This window comes from Dermacentor andersoni, chromosome 8 (genome assembly GCF_023375885.2).
Source record: "Dermacentor andersoni chromosome 8, qqDerAnde1_hic_scaffold, whole genome shotgun sequence".
NCBI classification, from domain to species: Eukaryota; Metazoa; Arthropoda; class Arachnida; order Ixodida; family Ixodidae; genus Dermacentor; species Dermacentor andersoni.
In genome coordinates, this window is record NC_092821.1 from 27,444,230 (window position 1) to 27,462,544 (window position 18,315).

The 18,315-nt window shown below is 48.0% G+C and overlaps 1 protein-coding gene across 3 annotated transcripts in view; it reads right to left on the reverse strand.

The window, feature by feature from the left end:
• LOC126526290 (uncharacterized) overlaps positions 1-11,789 on the reverse strand; it is a 79,073-nt gene extending 67,284 nt beyond the window's left edge. Inside the window, exons 1-2 of one of the 3 annotated variants that reach the window (XM_050174196.3) lie at positions 11,143-11,789; positions 1,896-2,007 (exon numbers count right to left, since the gene is read on the reverse strand). In XM_050174196.3, coding sequence (XP_050030153.2) covers positions 1,896-2,007; positions 11,143-11,406 — 376 coding nt within the window. In that variant the 5' untranslated portion in view covers positions 11,407-11,789. The remainder of the gene's footprint in view (positions 1-1,895; positions 2,008-11,142) is intronic. The other 2 variants (XM_055068111.2, XM_055068112.2) reach the window with 2 other exon arrangements.
• Between the last annotated feature and the right edge of the window lie 6,526 nt (positions 11,790-18,315).

Genomic DNA, 18,315 nt, shown 5'->3' on the forward strand with positions numbered 1-18,315 from the left:
AAAACGCCGGAGTTGCCCTTTAAAGCCTGCTTCACGTACGCCACGGGTGGCCGAGGATTGACCTATCTTCTGGATCGGCCCACGTATGAGGTGAAATTCTCGATCTACACGGTTCGATAGACGTGCGCAATTTTCTCCAGAACTTAGCCGTATAGTGCTTCGACTTAGACAGAATGTTTTCCGTAGAAGGAAAAAAAAAAACACCTGGTGTATAAAAAGAGAAAGTTCCACATTTCAAACACGCATGACAGCTAATGATGTTATAAAGGTAACGGCCAATGTCAAACATGCGTTGTAAGAGAAGGCCAATCCGGCCCCTCCGCAATTGAAACCGCGCCGCGTTGTAAACTGCGCTTTTATTGACTGTTGCTAGCCGTATGGCTTTCCTGCACGCCTTCCGCCAACGGCGACATCTCAGTTGCTATATGGCATTTGGCGCAAAGTACGAGGCCGTGAAAGCGATTCCCGGCCGAGCCGGCTAAATGTTTGTGGCAGCAACGCGCGATAAAGTTAAAAGAAACAAGATGAAAAGACTTCGTATACTTCAATTTAGGCCCACGTTAAACATCTCCAGGTGGTCAAAATTAATTCGTGGCCACCATCCAGGGCATCTCTCTACGATGTCCCAATGTTGCTTGGATACGTTAAACCCGGTGAATCCATCAACGCAGCATTTCTCGGCTCATACAGCCTCCAGCCCGCTTGTCGACAAGCGTGATCACGAGCAAGCGCACAGACACACATACAGGACGGTCATTCTCAAATCTTATGGAATTCTGAAAAAAAAGCCTGTTGCAGATAAAACAATTCTAGTCCTTGAGCTGGATTATTCAGGAAGGCGGTCATTACCTGCACGAGAAATCGAAACACACATTCCACTAATTAACAAAATCGACTAATTCTCTTTTGAATTATATACTTTACGGGTGAGAGTGCAGTCTACGAATTGTAGCCGGTGAGTTTAGAAGGCGTATCCACTTGGAATAAATTTTCAGAATGACGCCAGTCCGTACATATGCGCCATCAAACTAGCCGTAAGAATTCACTGTTGTTCCATTTACTGTTTTTAACACAACGCTCTTTTATGCATTGAAGCACAAAAGTAACTGGAACGCTTATGTATTTCGTTCCACCACTTTCGGAAATATCTCTAAACTGCTGTCATCCTCTAAATTAATTTCAAGGCAATAGGTCTTGAAAGCTCACCATCTCCAGTTCGTGAATTAAAATACCCTAAATTATATGTGAGTGATGTGTGCCGCGTACGCCAGCGGGAGAGGGCCACCCTGACGCACATCCTGTGGGATCGCACCAAGTTCCCCAATGAGGCTACGACAAGTACAACGATTCCGCCGCGACTCGCGGCTGCGGCGGAATGCTACGACCACGAAAGCCAAACCTGGGCCGTCCAGCAGGTCTCGGCGGCTCTTGAAAGACAAAGGCCGAGCGAAACCGACGGAACGTTGCCCCTCAGGGCGACCGACCGCGGGAGTAACACGCGCTGGAGTTGAGCAGAGACCACCCGCTGAGAAGACGTCAGGGCCCGCGTCACGGCGCCATTCAGTCATGGTGTCGTTCTGCAGGCGACTACATGAAGTTCTCTCTCTCTCTCTCTCTCTCTCTCTCTCTCACGAAGTAATAAAATAAGAAGTTGATTAGTGAATTTTTGTTAATTCGTTCGATATGTCTTTCCATTTCTCGTGCTAGAAATGACCACCTCTTCGAATTACCCAGCTCAAGGACATGAAATATGCTATCTGCCACAGCTTATCTTTAAGAATTCAAACAAAAAACTTTAAAATGACCACCTTGTATATCTACACACAATCAACGAACGATGGCCAGCCCCGTTCAGTGCATAAATCAAGCTAGAAGACGTGGCTGACTGAGCTCACCTTGTGGCCTGTATATCTGTAGGGCTGGTTTAGAAATGCCCACTCGGCGGGCGGACACACTGGTATTGACGCTCTCGAGAGATTCTTCCTCGAGCTGCGAAAAGGGTTGCCGCTAGAAAATGTAGCGGCAGTACGAATGCAAAACAAAAGTATATATATATATATATATATATATATATATATATAACAGCGCGTCAAGTGGACATCAATAAATGAATCGCTTTTTTTCAGCTTGCTGTGAAATTAAAATATGTATCTTTATTTCACCCTCTGTAACTTTTCTTTCTGTCTTTCCTTTTTTTTTCATTCTTTTCTTTTTCCTTTCCCCATTCCCTTTGTTTGGTGCAATTCCGGCGTAATATTCGCAATCATACAGTTACGGTTCGGCCAGCAAGACTTGCTTCTCGTTTCATATTTCAGGTAACATTTTGCTACTGCTAGCATACATTTGTGGCTTACGATAATAAACAAACACTCTGTTCAACAATATGCAAAAAAAGTAATTTAAGAAAGCCGCACTTTCGCCCGAAACGCGAAGCATCGATTGCGATAGCAAATTAGTGGACAGCTATACGAAGTAACGACAGCAGTTTTATCGGCCGTGTACACTTGCTAACATAGGCATACTGACGAGACGTTCATTTGAGGGATCGCCAGTCGTTTGTGCGCCGGCGCGAGTAAGAGCGGGCGCGAGACAGAAAATCTGGGGGATGTTGCTCCTTGAACATATGGCTCTGCCGAGGTACTACGGAGGAAGTTTCTTAGCGCGTGTTGTAGGCGCTTGTCCATAGGTGTGCCGGCATCCCTCCGACGCTGGCTGCAGGCGCGGTGAAGTAGGTGAAGCAGCGGGCTCAGTCAGTCGTGGGGTATCGTAGCTTTCTCGCTCATTACGGCGATGTACCGTGTAAATAACATTACAGATGTTTCTATGGTAGCACTAGCAACCGTAGTAGAGCCCGGCCCGCGTATATTGAAACTCTGGAAGGCAGAGCGCCTTAGCAACCGCGGTTGAAGCGCAAGTGGCTGAAAGGCCGCCGGTGACGATGACTGACCCGGCACCAGCGCCGCAGGCGCGAGTAAGTCGGTCCGACGTGCCGACGTACCTTCATAGGCAAAGTTCTCACTGCAGGGTGTTGCAGAAGTCGCGGGCCGCGGTAATGCTGAACTTAGCGTTACAAGTTGGTGGCTGGACATAATTATATTTATTAAAAAGTATTTTTTACTAATTGTAACAACGTGTCATTATTTCGCTTTATTGGCGGCGCCTTGAGGACACCAAAGCGGCAACGGGGGCCCCAAAGCTAGAACCCGGACTGGTCCGTGGGTCGCCAATTTTTTATCCGAAAACCCCTTGGCACGCTTCGGCCTCAGCGGCCCCAATCCACGGCTGCCAGCTTTGATCCCCCCGCTACCCCTTGGGTGCCCTGGAGATCCTGCGCCGCCTGCTTTACTATACGTTTGCTGTTACATATGTGCCCTCCTGGAGCAGTACTTGTGAAAAATCCAATCTATCGTCGCGACGAAAAAAGTGAGCCGCGACTTATACAACACCAGTCATAATCTTGCCTCTTCAGACACAGTGATCACAAAATGGGGCGCCCGTGCCCACTGCCTCACCGCGCGGGCAGCCAGCGGCAGAGCGTAAAGAAACTCTACCGCACTCCGCAATGCAGGCATGTCTAGGGGACAAACGCATACAACACGCGCTAAGAAACCTCCTCCGTAGTGCCTAGGCAGAGTCTTATAATAAAGGAGCAAAAGCCCCTAGATTTTCTCTCTCGCGCCCCCTCTTACTCGCGCCTGCGCACAAACGACTGGCCATCGCTCAAGTGAACGTGTCGTGGCATACTGTACTCGCGAACAACTTTCTGTGTGAAGGGAAAGCTACGGGCGCGTGGCTGCTGCACATTGTTACCGCGCCAAGTAGTTCTGCGGCGTTTGACACTGCTTTTGATTGCTCGAAACAGAAGCTGAACCGACGCAGCTTCCACGTGCGCCGGTTTCGCGTTTCCCCAGACGCGGAAGCGAAAAGCCACAAAATAATTCAGTATACTCTGTGGTGTCTTCTGCGTTATTTAACTGTTGCAAATAAGGTGTTTACGTTTTCTCTTCCTCAGCCTAAACTAACGTGAAATAAAACGCGCGACTCTTTTCAGAAGCGCCCTCACTTGTATGCGCTTTGCCTCCGTAGCTTTCGATTCGTAGGCACAGAATGCTGTCCGCGAGTGTAATTAACAAGCATGATGTCACCCGCGCAGAAACCAACATGAACATGTCTCACTCGATGACCGCAAAAACTCGCTGTCAAAACGCTGCAGCGAGGCAACGCGGCAGCATCAGCAAGCGAATTGACCTGCGTGCAGCCGCTCGCACCAACGCCTTGAAAACGTAGCGTAGCGCGGTCTCTGTGCCCTTCGCCTTTCAAGATACAGCCGCCCAGAGGAGAACGCGCCCACCCTCCCTGCCCTTTCCCGGCGCCCGACGGAAGGCGGCGCGCTTCCTTTTCGCTTTCCGCCGTTGCGTACGCGACAGCGATCGCCGGACGCGTTCCCACGCTTTCACTCGCACATGTACAGTAACACTGCGCCCATATAGCGTACGGCACGCGGTGACGATTTTGTCACCCGCGCACTGTATACGGAACTTCACTGCGACGCCGACAGTAGAAATGCGCCTGGAGTGTACATTTAATTCGTATTGCAATAAAAAAAGCGAGCGATGAGGTTTTGCATCGTAAAAGTGCTGTTTCTTGGTCGAGTTGGAGTTGCAAATTGGTATGGGCTGCGCTTTCGACCGCACCTTACTGTGTCCTAGTCTTCGAAAGTGAAATCCATACCAGTCTGAATCATAACGCCGCCATTTTATCACGACAACTTTGGACACAAAGGAGATGAATGCGGAGCAGCTGAGCAAGGGACGCTTCCTCACAGAACTAAGCTGGCAGGTGACGAAGTAAGGCTTCACCGTGAGGCACTTGATGTGTCGATGGCCACACTCCAACTGCGTTTCAGGCGTTACTCGAAGAAAAACACACACGCGCATAAGAAAGTGATAAACATGTAGTCCAGGAAATGCAACATTACCTTTGAGAACACATGCTTTGTTGTGCGTCTTTTGTTTCTAAATTATGCCGTTGATAGACACTCGGGCAACAGCCATTGTAGAAGTTATCGGGGTAACAGCGGACGTTTGCCATGTATTTATTTATTTATTTATTTATTTATTTATTTATTTATTTATTTATTTATTTATTTCAACGCCTTCAATGTCATGTGGGGCGCTAGACAGAGGACTTGGATTCGGTACAAAACGTAATGATCGCGGTTTTCAGTGATAATGTTGCTGGCAAAGGAGGCGGGGAGGCGTTTCCACGTGGACGCTGTCTTTGGCATGAACGAGTTAGCGTGCACGTTTTTACACCAAATAGGGACGTTGACTTTGAAGTTGTCATCAGTATGGGCACAAACGTAATGACCACCAGTATTCTGTGCGCTCTTAAGGTGACCATTGGTATAGTACACCTTGAATCATTATATGGCACATGAAGCGAAAAATCCGGCGTTGGCATGACCGAACGATGGTCCAAAAAGTCTACGAACCCTAGACCTAGTCGAACCCACGACCTTCGGTGTGAATGAAGGTGAAGTCAATCAAGGCACTGCTAATTAAACTAGATTTAATGCACTCGAACCCACAGCCTATGGTGGGAGTGGAACCCACAATTAACCTTTGGTGTTCATTAAGGTTAAGGTAATTAAGGCGCAGTTACGTAAGATATAGGGAATGAATGCACTCAAACCCACGACCTTTGGTGTTAATTAGGGTGAAATTAATTAAGGCGCAGTTACTTAAAATATAGGGAATTAATGCACTCGAACCCATGACCTTTGGTGGGAGTCGAACCCACGACCTTTGGTGTTAAGGTGAATTTAATTAAGGCGCAGTTACTTAAGACATAGGGAATTAATGCACTCAAACCAACGACCTTTGGTGGGAGTCGAACCCATGACCTTCGGTTTTAATAAAAATGCACTTAAGACGACTGAAACAGCATAGGAATCACGCGCTGGTCGCAATGCTTTCGCATTCATAGAGTTAGTTAACGTAGTTTCGTAGAGTTAACTTAGTGCCCTTACAATTTCTTCTTACTTAAAGGTCAGAAAGGTCGAGGTGCGTTTTCATTGCAGTTACCCTAGTGGCACGAGAGTAATTACAAAGAATGAGTACGTAATTAGAAAGGAATTCAGCACTAGCACGTTGGCATGGCGTGATGGATGTTCTTCAACCAATACGACTAACCGAATATAAGCGTGTTTGTGAGCATGTCTGTGAATAGAAGCGGCTTAAGTCTAAAGCGTGGCAAAAAAAGTTCACCAAATATTACAATACTCCTTAATGAGAAATTTCAGCGCAGCTCTATGCGAGTTTTCATTTCGCGATATGTTGACTGGCGCGGACATTCTGTCAACGGAGCGAAGAGGGGCGCGACTGCCTCGCTACCGGGAGATCGCGAGAGGCAGCGCGTGGGTGACGCGTGGGCGCGATTCGCAGCAGCTACCGCAGATAGACCTCCGCTCATGCAGCGCTTCCTTTCCGCATATGGTATCGGTAGACGCACTCGCCGCATACCATTGCTGAACAAACGACGGCGCACTATTCAGGCGCCATCTCGTAGCGGTCATCGCCGCAGAGCCCGTCCTGCGGATCACTGCGCTTTTATTCTCACGCTTTCGCCATACCCTCTTCCACCGCTTTCCTCCTCGCGCTCTCTTCACTGTTGCAGTCTTTCATCCCCCGTTGCGCTCCGCGTTCGCTCTTTCATCCGTCGCTGTGCTGGTTCGCTCGGTTACGCTGACGCCCACGTTCATCGCAGGGACGGGCGCTAAGAGCTGCGCTCTATAGGTTCATCGACAAATACAATAATCCCTAATGCGAATTTTGAGCGCTGCTGCTTAAGAGTTTTGAATTCGCGACATATTGCGGCAAACAATTTTAGTCTGAACAATAGAGTCCTCTTGGAGGCGGCGCTGAGCCTCTGCTCTGGAAGCTCGTTTAGCAGCTGCGGCAGACGCAGCATTCCCACTGGTTTCGTCGTTCATTCTTCAGAAAGAACTTACTGACACTATTTTGCATTAGGACTGTATTGTCACTTGGTAGCGACAACAAAGAACGACACAGCGTCGGAAATGTGAGTTGGAAATTTAACTCTTTGTTGGGCGAACTTGTGGCAAAACAACACTCAAGAACAACAATAGCACCGAGCAGAGTGGGCAATTGTCGAAAATCCCATCTACGGCTCAAGCGCGACAGCTTTTATACATGGCTCGTTGAAGGTTTCAGTGTAATTGCTGGAGTCCGCATGGCTTCCAGAAAGTATCACACAATTCGCGTCACTCATACAATCATAATACAAATACAATGGCGCCATCTCGCAGTCTTGTGCTGCACTCTGCTTTCCTCATCACCCTATCGCCATACTCTCCTCCTCCGCTTTCAATGTAGCCTCCTCCGCCGCTTTCCTCCTCGCGCTCTTTTCGCTAACGGCGCCTTTCAACCACCGTGGTACTCCGCGTTCGCTCGGTTGCGAGGCACGCCAACGCTCAACGCAGTAAGGGCGCTCAATCTCGCAAGCTGGTTGCAGCACTGCCGAAGATACGAGGCGTACACAGGCAATATCCTTGCGCAGCGGTATAGAGTTCCGGGTGCAACTGGCTGATTATTGACTACACTTGGGAGTTTTCTTATTGCTCGCTACATTATACGATACAGCGATACGTGGCAAATTAGGCCCTTTGCGCATGCACGTCATATACCGAGAATAACTGTAGCAGTTACCGCCGGTAACCGTAATGGCCACCCTAACCATGGCAACATGACAGCGCCCATAGAGCGCCGACCACCCACTTCGATCCGAGTTCGCGCTTGTTACCGGCTCTCCGCTCTGTCAGCAAGAAACAAACGGCAAAATCAGCCTCACCTCAAGCTGACGGCAAAATATATGCTTTGTTGTAATTATTGAGATCGGCTGTTTGTTTTCATGCTGCTAGGAATACAGACACGGCACCGAGCTGTAAAATTGGTTTGATTTCTAGTTAGCAGATGGCGCCACGACATTAGAATTGGTGATCCGTTGACGATGCGGAGCGGTATAGAAGCCTACATATTCACTGAATCATTACCTTGCTACCTCGCTCTAGCATGGCACGTGATGACGGCAGCGAGCAAACACGAAGTAGACGCCGAGCAGACGCTGTGACGCAAGCGAGCATTTGCAAGGGCATTCGCCCGTACAACTTTTTAAGGGGGCTGCAAGGAAAGCGTGCAGATCAAGCCAAGTCCTCCGGTCGCAAGCATGCAAACGCAGCTTGTAGTTAGGGCGTCAAGGCATTTTTTGCTTCAATCCATCAACCATTGAGAATGTAACAGGATGGCATGCAAGCAGACTCCGCGAAGACGACGCGGCGCGGATGAGCGAATCTCGAGGGGCACTCGGCCATCCTACTGGCTAAGAATTCGTGTGGCTTGCACAGTGCTGCAACCAGCTTGTGAGATGGCCATGTCTACATAGCGGAAAAGACGAAGACAGAAAATAGGGCCCAACACAGTGCCTCTATTGTGTGCTATCTTCTGTACTCGTTTTCTTGCGCTGTGCAGACATGTCGATTTGAATCAACTCGCCCAAGCTTCGACATTATCAAGTTGTGAGATGGAGTATAAGAGCTGCACTCTCATAAAGAAAAAATCCGCCTCCATTCCACCCTGTGAAAGTGGATGTACAGCGAAGGTACAGACGACATGTTGCGTCTGTGACCGCGTTCGCACCCTTTGCGTTGGTGCTTCGACGCTGCACTGGTCACTGTGCATGTTCGCGGCGGCTCTTTTTTGCACGTGTTGCAATATGCGCTTTCCCAGCGGTCCACCAGGCGTTGCGCCGTTGACAATATTGTAGCTTATATATCACAGTCGTGTACATGCGTCTGCAGCTGGCGGACCTGATCGACTGACCTGAAGCTAATTAAGCCATCAGTGAAGAAAACTACTTCTGTGGTTCAGTTTTGCCCATACGGATTTGAAATAAACCATTCCACATTTCGTACAGCGCACACACAGAAAGCAAGACGCGACGACATGCAGCAGTATCGACATCGGTGCGTTGCCGTTTTTGACGGAAAGCTGCCCGCCGCACTCACCGGCACTTCCCTAAATTAAATGCGACTACGAAGAAGGATGAATTTTCACTTATTGTCATGCCGACTCATTACTTAGCTTCCGAGGTGCACTGCTTGCCTCGTATCCCAAATGGGCAGCGAGCGTATAGGCCCCTTCGATACAGCAGCGTAAACAACCGCCTCGTTCAGCTGCCAATCGGCGTTTTTTGCGAGAAATCTACGCCTTCTCTAAATGAACTATCACAAGCGCAAAGTCTTCATCTATGTCCACTTTACGGAACATATTGTGTGCGTGAAGAAAATACGGTGAATGATAAGTAGGCAGCATAACGCTCCCGTACTAGTCTCCCGCTCGCTGTTTTCGAAGGTGTGCGGTCGCTCATATCAGCGCGATTCAGAGAGATGCAACAGTGCTTACACGCACAAAATCTTCCTGTTCTAATATGTTCTAACGTTATTTGATGTCAACGATGCGCGGCTATAGCGTTATACCTCAAGCGAACGACGAGTGGTCGCTGCACCTGCCGATCGACGCAAACAAATGCACCGTTGGGTGCTTTGGACAGTCAGCGGCGTTTTTGCGAAATACAAACGCGGAAAGTCTTGCTCGACATCTTACAGTGAGCGTGCGAAGCGCTTCCCTCAGAAGAGGTATACACCTAATGTAGCAAGCAGGACGTAAAACATCAGTGGTTTGGGCTACCCTTGGTCTTCATGTTGCAGCATCATGTGTAGCACATGGGCGCTGACTCTCACGAAGGCGGGTTGAATGCGAACGGTGATTCGTGGCTATCAAATTCGTGAGAATAATGCCAGTCAATATTTGACACATCCGAAGAGCTGTCTGTCACAACTCAGCCGAGCGCCTGCTCTTCGCTGCCAGCGGGTGAGACCGGCATGCCTTGCGCGCCTTCCCCGGTGTATACACCCTTGACGTCACACGAAGAGGTTCGATCGGCTGCTTAGTCAGGTTTCGCTTACGTTTTTGCTCTTTTTTGCTCATTTAAAATTATTTTCTGAAACAATTCTATCAGACGTGTGACCGGGGGTTTCTCGGGAACCTAAATATTCTATTACCTTGACATGGTCAAAAATCGCCGGCGTTGCACTTTAAAAAGATAAGAGGGAGCATATCCCACAGCGATTGAAGCCAAACCTGTCGGCCCAACATGTGATCACACGTCAAAGCGCGCGGTTGGTTTTCGTGTTCCCGCTCTGCAGGCAGAGCTACGGCAGGGCAGCCGAACAAACTCTCACCTAATAAAAACTACTGGCATAGCTACTGGGAACCAAACGCCTCAGCAAATCTCGATTCTCGCTCCGTGATCTAGATGCAAGTGGTCACGTGTTGGGCCACCAATGCGGTTCGCTTGCCATGGCCGGCTGCGTGACGCAATGCTCCCTCTTATATTTTTCATTCCTCCATTATTGTAGCGTCCGCGACCGCGTTCGCACCGTCGCCGTTTGTATCTTCGACGCCGCGGTGCATGCTTGCGGCGTCCATACGCTTGCGCCAAACCCGCGTTCACAAAATGAATCGTCTCTGTGACTTTCTGAACAGTGTTTGCTGTGATGTCGATTACGGTTGTTGCACACGCTACGCAGCAGATGCAACGAGCGCTGGAGCGCCCGCGCATCAGACGCACGTTGGTCGCGCCTGCGCGCACGTGAGCGGAACTGCGCCGCATTTTAGTAGGTCTTCTAGTAGAGCGCAAGTGCGTCATTGAACTGTCAATTTGTCAAAGTAAAATGTGGCACAAAATTTGTAAAGTACCACTTACACGCAACCTGCACACATGACGGCATCGGATTGTAATTCGATATACGAGAAAACATAATTCTGTTACGCTGAAACTCAAAAGCCTTCCACCTGCCGTTTCTTTTTGTCTGAGTGAAACTTGGGACGCGGACACAAAAAGCCCAACTAGAGGCTAACAGCTTAGCTGTAAAAGAGCAGCAACTGCGAAAACACAACTGCGACGTTATAAGCGAATGTGCGTTTGTCACGCACTGCATATAGGCCAAGCTGGCACGCTGTGAGTGGAAACATAACTAGAGGATTCGGGCCTCGGCCTGACCTTTTGCATCTGGGAGTCTCGTTGTGCTTCGCTGTGCTGTAGCCAATAGCACCCAGCGTCGAGTTGCGGAAGCGCGTTCGAGGGTGGTCCGCAGCCCCGTGACACCGGGGTCGTCGCTGCTGGTTTTTGCTGCTGCGGCACAGTGCAGGACGATCCCAGGATGGGCGCCTGGGCGTTGAGCTGGACTCTGCCTCTTCCTCGACCCGAGCTCTCCTTGACGACTTCGAAGGGCTGTGCTGCATCGCCGCCACCGAAAATGTTCATGGCTGCAGGGAACACGCGTTCGTTCTGCGTCGCCCTTGGAGAGAGTGCTGCTGTTGCTGATGATGATCACAGACGAGGGCGCGTGCCGGCTACACGGTCTTGGACAAGAATCGGGCGGTAGGAGGAAAAAGAGAAATGTAACTAATGAAGTCGTTAACCTAAATGTGACCATAAACTAACAATCTCGGGAATGAGTCAACTTAAGCAGTCTTGGAAAAAGAAAGCAACCATGAAATGGGGCATCTCTGTTTTCTGCGCCCCGCGAGTGTTGTCAGGGGTGGTGCCGTTATTCGGACAGTAATTACGCTCGAGGCGTAAGGACGTCGTCGTTGCCGCCGCCGTTGTCGTGCGTTCCCGCGTGACGGCAAACGCGGGGCACTCGCGCGGAGGTTTAGAGGGCCTCCAAGGAGGCTGCGCACGTGTTCCGCTGCAACAACAACGAGGCGAAGTGGGTGCACCGTCCACGCTACGCTCAAGTGGCGAGCTGTCGGTGCCGAGGCAGCGTTCTGCCTTCCGCTGCCGGCACAAGCGACGTCAGCTCGCCACTGCACTGGCCTCGAGCGCGACCGATGGCGACGATGTAAGCAGGGAGTATCGGCGCACTCGTCTGCTACGCTCCGGCCGAATCGCTGCATTTCCATTTGTTTGCCGCCGCCCTCACTCCGTGCTCGCGTAGCATGGCGCTCTCTGGTTACTGTCTATAGTCTTTATTTATAAACATTTATACTTTTAGACCAACAAACGTTATATAATTTATGCGCCTTCTATGAAACCGCAGCCGTCACGGTCACGTACGTGATCTCGTGACTAAGTTCAATACAGCGGCCTAATGGAGTGGCGCGGCTTTGCAGCCTAAGCGTGATCATAAGGCCTCATAGCGAAACAGCGGGTCGACTAAACCGCAATATAGTTGATCGCAAATTTTACGTTCAGCTCATAATCTCTCTCATTTCGTGCAACATGCTTGAAGTTATCGTTGACATAAACATCTCATGCTTTTACTGACAAACAGTTACTTTCGAACACTAGTTGCGCTATGTTGTATCTTGTTTATAGCAGCACTAGGGGCGGCGCATTGGAAGAAAGCGTGCATGTAGCCACCAGCCATCCCAACTGGACCATGCTTTGCACATGCCGGATGTTATCTCCAAGGTATAGCGCGGGCTTTGTATACGCGCTCATCCGCGCGCACAGCCATGCGCAGGTACTGCCAGGCAGTGCGTAGCCAGAAATTTCGTTCGAGGGGGGGGGGGGGGGGCTCATGTTGCAGCTCGGCCTCCTCCTTAAGAGGAAGCTTTAGCTCCGGTGCTCCTATCTAAATACATGTAAAAATGTAATTCGTTTTTCTCAGCAACCACTGCACCAAATTTGATGAAGTTTGTTGCATATAAAAGAAAAACTTAAAATATAGTAACTGTTGGTTTCGAATGTTTTAGTTAAGTCGTCAATTTTTTATTAACAATTGGCAAAAATCAAACATTTTCAGAAAACGAAACTATCAAGTTTACAACTCCGTAACTCAACAAGGAAAAATGATATTGCAAATCAGTGAATCTCACCTAATACTACATCTAAGGCGAACAAAATTGATATGTTACACATGAATATAAAAAAATTTAGTAATATGTAAATGCCGCTTTTGCAGAACCCTTGTGAACAACGTAATAAGTTCACGTAAGATGTAAAATGACATTTCGAATTTGTCAGCTTTGAATGATCTAATGGATGCCGTTTACAGAACCGCGATATCTTTTCTTGATGCAAAGCTATTAATTTGTAAACGTCGTGCTTCTATGTATTTCAGACTGTCGAATGTTCTAAAATCTTTTTAACAAAATTTTTTAACAAACTGCTGAAACCGCAGTGCGTTCGTACTTGCTCAATTGCTGCATCTACCTCGACGACCGTAATTCCCGAATTAGAATTCATAAGTAAGCCCATAAGTAAGCAGCAACAGCTCAGAAGTCTTCTCCGACTATAAGAAGACTCCTTTTCCGTGTCATCGAGGGTTCGACAAACACAGTTGCAAAGCATCGCATAATAACCGAAGAGTGCGCTAGATCACTCTTCCAGAGCCCTTACTTGTGGTCTTGGTGAAGAACGGAACTTGGACGGAACCCTACGTTTCTGCGTCGATTATCGTCGACTGAACAAGATCACTAAGAAGGACGCATACCCCCTATTACGCATACACGACGGATTGCATCGGCTCTCCAACGCTAAATGATTCGCGTCGATGGATCTCAAGACTGGCTACAGGCAAATGGAAGTCGACGAGAGTAATCGCAAGAAAGAGCGTATTCATCCCGCCGGACGGCCTCTATGAGTTCAAGGTCATACCATTCGGACTGTGCTCTGCGCCTGCAACGTTCCAGCGCGTAATGGACACTGTGTTAGCAGGGTTGAAATGACAGACCTGTCCCGTCTACTTAGACGATGTCGTCGTTTTCGCCGGGAATATTTACGATCACCTTAGGCGGCTTGGGGCATTACTACAGGCCATGAAGTCATCAGGACTTACTACGAAACCAGAAAAGTGCCGCTTCGCTTACGACGAGCTTCTGTTGTTGGTCAACATCATCGTCCGCCCTGATCCCAGAAGACATCTGCCAGCATTAACTTTCCACAGCCCACCGACAGTGTGCAGATTCCTTCACTTGTGTGCTTATTACATACGCTTCATCAAGAATTTGTCGCGCGTCGCCGAGCCATTAACCTTTCTCACACATCACAATCACTCACTTCCTTACGATCGAGTGTCGATTTCAAGTGGCAAGCGCAACAAGAAAAAGCCTTCCAAAAGCTTAAAACCCTGTCCGTCGTTGTCGAAAGCGGAAGCCAATTATTGTACGACAGAAAAAGAATGCCTTGTTAACGTTTCGGCTACCACGAAATTCCACCCATGCATATATACGGCCGGCACTTCAATGTCGTAAGCGACCACAATGCCTTATGTTGACTGGAAATTTAAAGGAGCCTTCAGGACGCTTCGCATGATGGAGTCGAATACTGCAGGAATTTGACATCCCCGTCGTAAACAAGTTCGGGCGGAAGCACTCTGATGCCGACTGCCTATAACGCGCGCCACATTGACCCGCCGCCGAAAGACGACGAGGATGACGACACCTTCCTAGAACGTTTACTTTTAAGCTCACACGCCCAAATTGTTAACTCCCTTGTTTCATTATTATTTTTAGGCACTTAATTAAACCGCCCGATTCTTGGCCAATCCCCCACTGTGGGTATGTGCCACGACCACATAGGACAACAACAACAACAACAACAATGAGCGCAGAAGACTTAGCTGAGACACGGTGCTAAAAAGCCTCGCCGAGTAGTTGGAATAAAACTTAAACTGACTGACTGAAACTGACTGAAACTGAAACTGACTCTGCCGACATGCCTCGCGCTGACATTATAGTGAGAGCACCCCCCCCCCCCCCCCGCAAAATAATTGTAGCGCTAAAAGAAGAGAAAGAGAAATGAGAAGGTTTGGAGTAGCACGCAAACAATAAGAAAAAAATAACGCAACGACAATAGTTGGAAAGTTCACATACAGATTGTCATCAAGTAAAAAAAAAATCGAAGTTGGCGTCCAGTTATTTCTTCTACATTTGCACTTATATTCGTTTTCGCGGGTTTCCAATTGTACTCCTGTAGATCACGACGTGTATATGCATCTGTGAAAGGTCGTCGGTACGCGTGTAGAGTTTGCCTAGCCGAGTTCACGGCCGTCTGCGCACGTGCGATTCCGGAACTACGAGGCCATAACCATTTTTAAATCGTTCTATATTGAGTTACGCGTCGCGATCAGGAAAGCACATCTATCGGGGAGAAATCAAATAAGTGCTTAGCCACGTAGGGCCCTCTGGGATGCACTTGTCGGCGATAGGGTAGCCTCGCCGCCTACAGGATTATCTGACAGCTATGTGGAATGCTGGGTTGCCATAGTAGGAAGTTCGAATCATTGTATAAGTTCTTTTTTTTTATTTGACGATGGTGAGCTTGAAATTCACCTCTTCCAGTGCACTACATCTGCAGTCTTGGAGTGACGCCTGACACTGGCAAAAGATGCCGAGAGCGAGTGGGGCTATACTAATCCAGGTACAACCAAATTAGGAAGGTCCAATAAGCTTCAACAAAGACGATCCCTCACCAGAACAAGAATTGGCCTCCCTGGTGCAATATTCGGCCACTACCTCCCTAATGATTCCTTCAATAAACCCATGGCCCTCAATCCCCAGCAGCTGCAGAGCATCTGACCAAGTCGGCGGTCAGACCTATAACGCAGCAGAGGTTGCTAAAAGAATATCTGGGTCCGGACAGGCCGCCAATGGAAACTGACCCTGTCAACCTTTAATTGCCGAACTCTGTCGAGTGAGGCTAGTTTAGCAGGACTCTTTGAGGAACTATCAGACATAGTCTGGGATATCATCGGCCTTAGTGAGATTATCAGGTCAGGTCAGTTTATTTCCTTAAAGGCCCCTTTATCAGGGGTGTTACATAAGGGGTGGGGTACATCTTGTAACAAAAATTCCAACATGATAACAAACGAAACATTTGAAAAGTGGTAGATACTTTGTATAAACAAGTGCATACTCGTGTCAAATTGTCAATTAGAATAAAAAAGCAACAGTTAATTTGGCCGAAGAGAAGAAACAGTGGCAGTGGACAATTCATTTCAGTAACTAGTAGAACATTTGAAAAAAGGTAGATACATTGCACACAATCAAAAACGTGCGGTAGATGATGAATTTGTACAAAAAAGTAATTAATTTGACAAAATAGAAGCAACCTCAGCAATGAACACATGGTGATTATTTGTATATACAACATGGTGGGGAAGGGCATTTCAATCAGTTGCTGTTCGCGAAAAAAAAAAGAAGCAGAGAAGGTAGTTGTGTGTGAGCGTGGTTTTAAAACTTGGAGTGGATGACGAGCGCGTTGCGATATTCTTGCGGGTGGAATGATGTATGGCACACGATTAAGGGAACTGTAGAAAAAGTTATGAAAGAGACCAATGCTGGCTATCTTACGGCGGTGCGAGAGAGACTCTAACTCTGATTTCTCTTTTAAAGATGATATGCTTACGTCATATGAGTAGGATGAATGAATGTATCTTACCGCACGATTTTGGAAGCGCTCAAGTGCGTTAACGAGATATTTTTGATATGGGTTCCAGATTGGTGACGCATATTCGACTTTAGGCCTGTGGGCTATCCGTGGGCATATCCGTGGGCTTGGCGACTTTGCCACTGCGCAGGCCACTAATCCTTTCGTCTTCGTAATGCAGGTTGGTGAACGTTTCAGCCTCTTTGCCAAAAAGTCTAACAACTACTTCTTAGTACAGCTGCCAAGCCCACAGTGCCGTAACGCTGTTCTTGCTGATTGTTTTCATGTCGTTTTTTCGCTGTTACTCCTACTTCCCGGTGGTATAGAAACTAACCCCGGTCCGGATACTGCAGCTATCCTCGCAGAGCTAAAGAAGATATCTACTGGCCAGTCCAAGCTTATTTCTGAAGTTCGAGATCTAAAATCTCAGTTATTAGCGACAGACAGAAATGTATCTGACCTAGGCAAACGTATGACCGAACTTGAGAGCCATTACGAAAGCCTTGTAACACTTAAAACAGACACAGAAGTTCTCCGCGCCGACGCAACTAAAGCTACTCGCTTAATTTCAAAACTAGAGGCACGTTTTGATGATGCGGAAAACCGAACGCGACGGAACAACTTGGTATTCTACGGACTCCCTGAAACTACACCTGAATCGTACGCACAATCAGAACAACTTATCATTAAACATTGCCGCGAGCATTTAGATATACACATCGACACAAAAGAGATAGAGCGCGCCCATCGTCTCGGACGTCATTCGAACGACAAACCCCGTCCAATAATAACAAAATTCACATTTTTCAAAACAAAAGAAACTGTCCTGTCGAGCGCCCGGAAACTAAAAGGTACCAATTATAGTATCGGCGAAGATTTTTCTCGTGCAGTTCGAATTGCTCGCAGCCAGCTCGTTGCATTTGCCAGAAAGCAATCTGCCCCATTTAATCTGCGCTACAAAACCCTGCACATCGGACCGAAGCGCTACGTGTTTGATAGCGTATCTGAAACTGTAAGAGAAGTGTTATAGCAATCGCCCGCCCGGAAAAATGTGATTACCCGCCCCCAAACCATGCCAAGAAATAATATTTCATTGTCTGTCATATTCACAAATATTCGCAGTTTCCTACCTAAGCGTGAACTCGTGTCTAACATCATGATTTCTTCAAACAGCAGCATACTTATACTAACCGAAACGTGGCTTACCCCTGATGTCACTGATACAGAAGTACTTGCCGACTTGGCAGGTTTCCAAGTTTTCAGAAATGACCGCAGATGCACTCGAGGGGGCGGTGTCTTGATTGCTGTGGGCCCTAATTTATCGTGCACACCATTAGACATCGTGTCTGATTTAGAAATGTTATGGTTAATTTTTCGCTCATCGGCGCAATCCGTTTTGCTTGGTGTTTGCTACAGGGCTCCGCATACTTCACCTAACTTTGCAAGTGAGCTGAACAATATTCTGATTGATCTCGGTACTGCACATCCAAATTCACATATATTGCTATTCGGTGATTTCAATTATCCCGGTGTCGACTGGCAGAAACTAGCTCCCTCAGGTGCGAACCACAGAAAATTAAAGGATTTTATAGAAGTATGTCTGAATGCCAATCTCACTCAGTTGGTAAGGGAACCAACGCGTGTTGCTGGCGTCAGTGCTAATATCTTGGATCTTATACTAACTACGAATCCAGAGAGCTTATCACATTAACTTACCTGCAAGAAATTAGTGATCACAAAGTTATCCACGCCGAGTTTTCGTTCTGCCTTGAACGGCGCGAAAAACGTAAGAATACA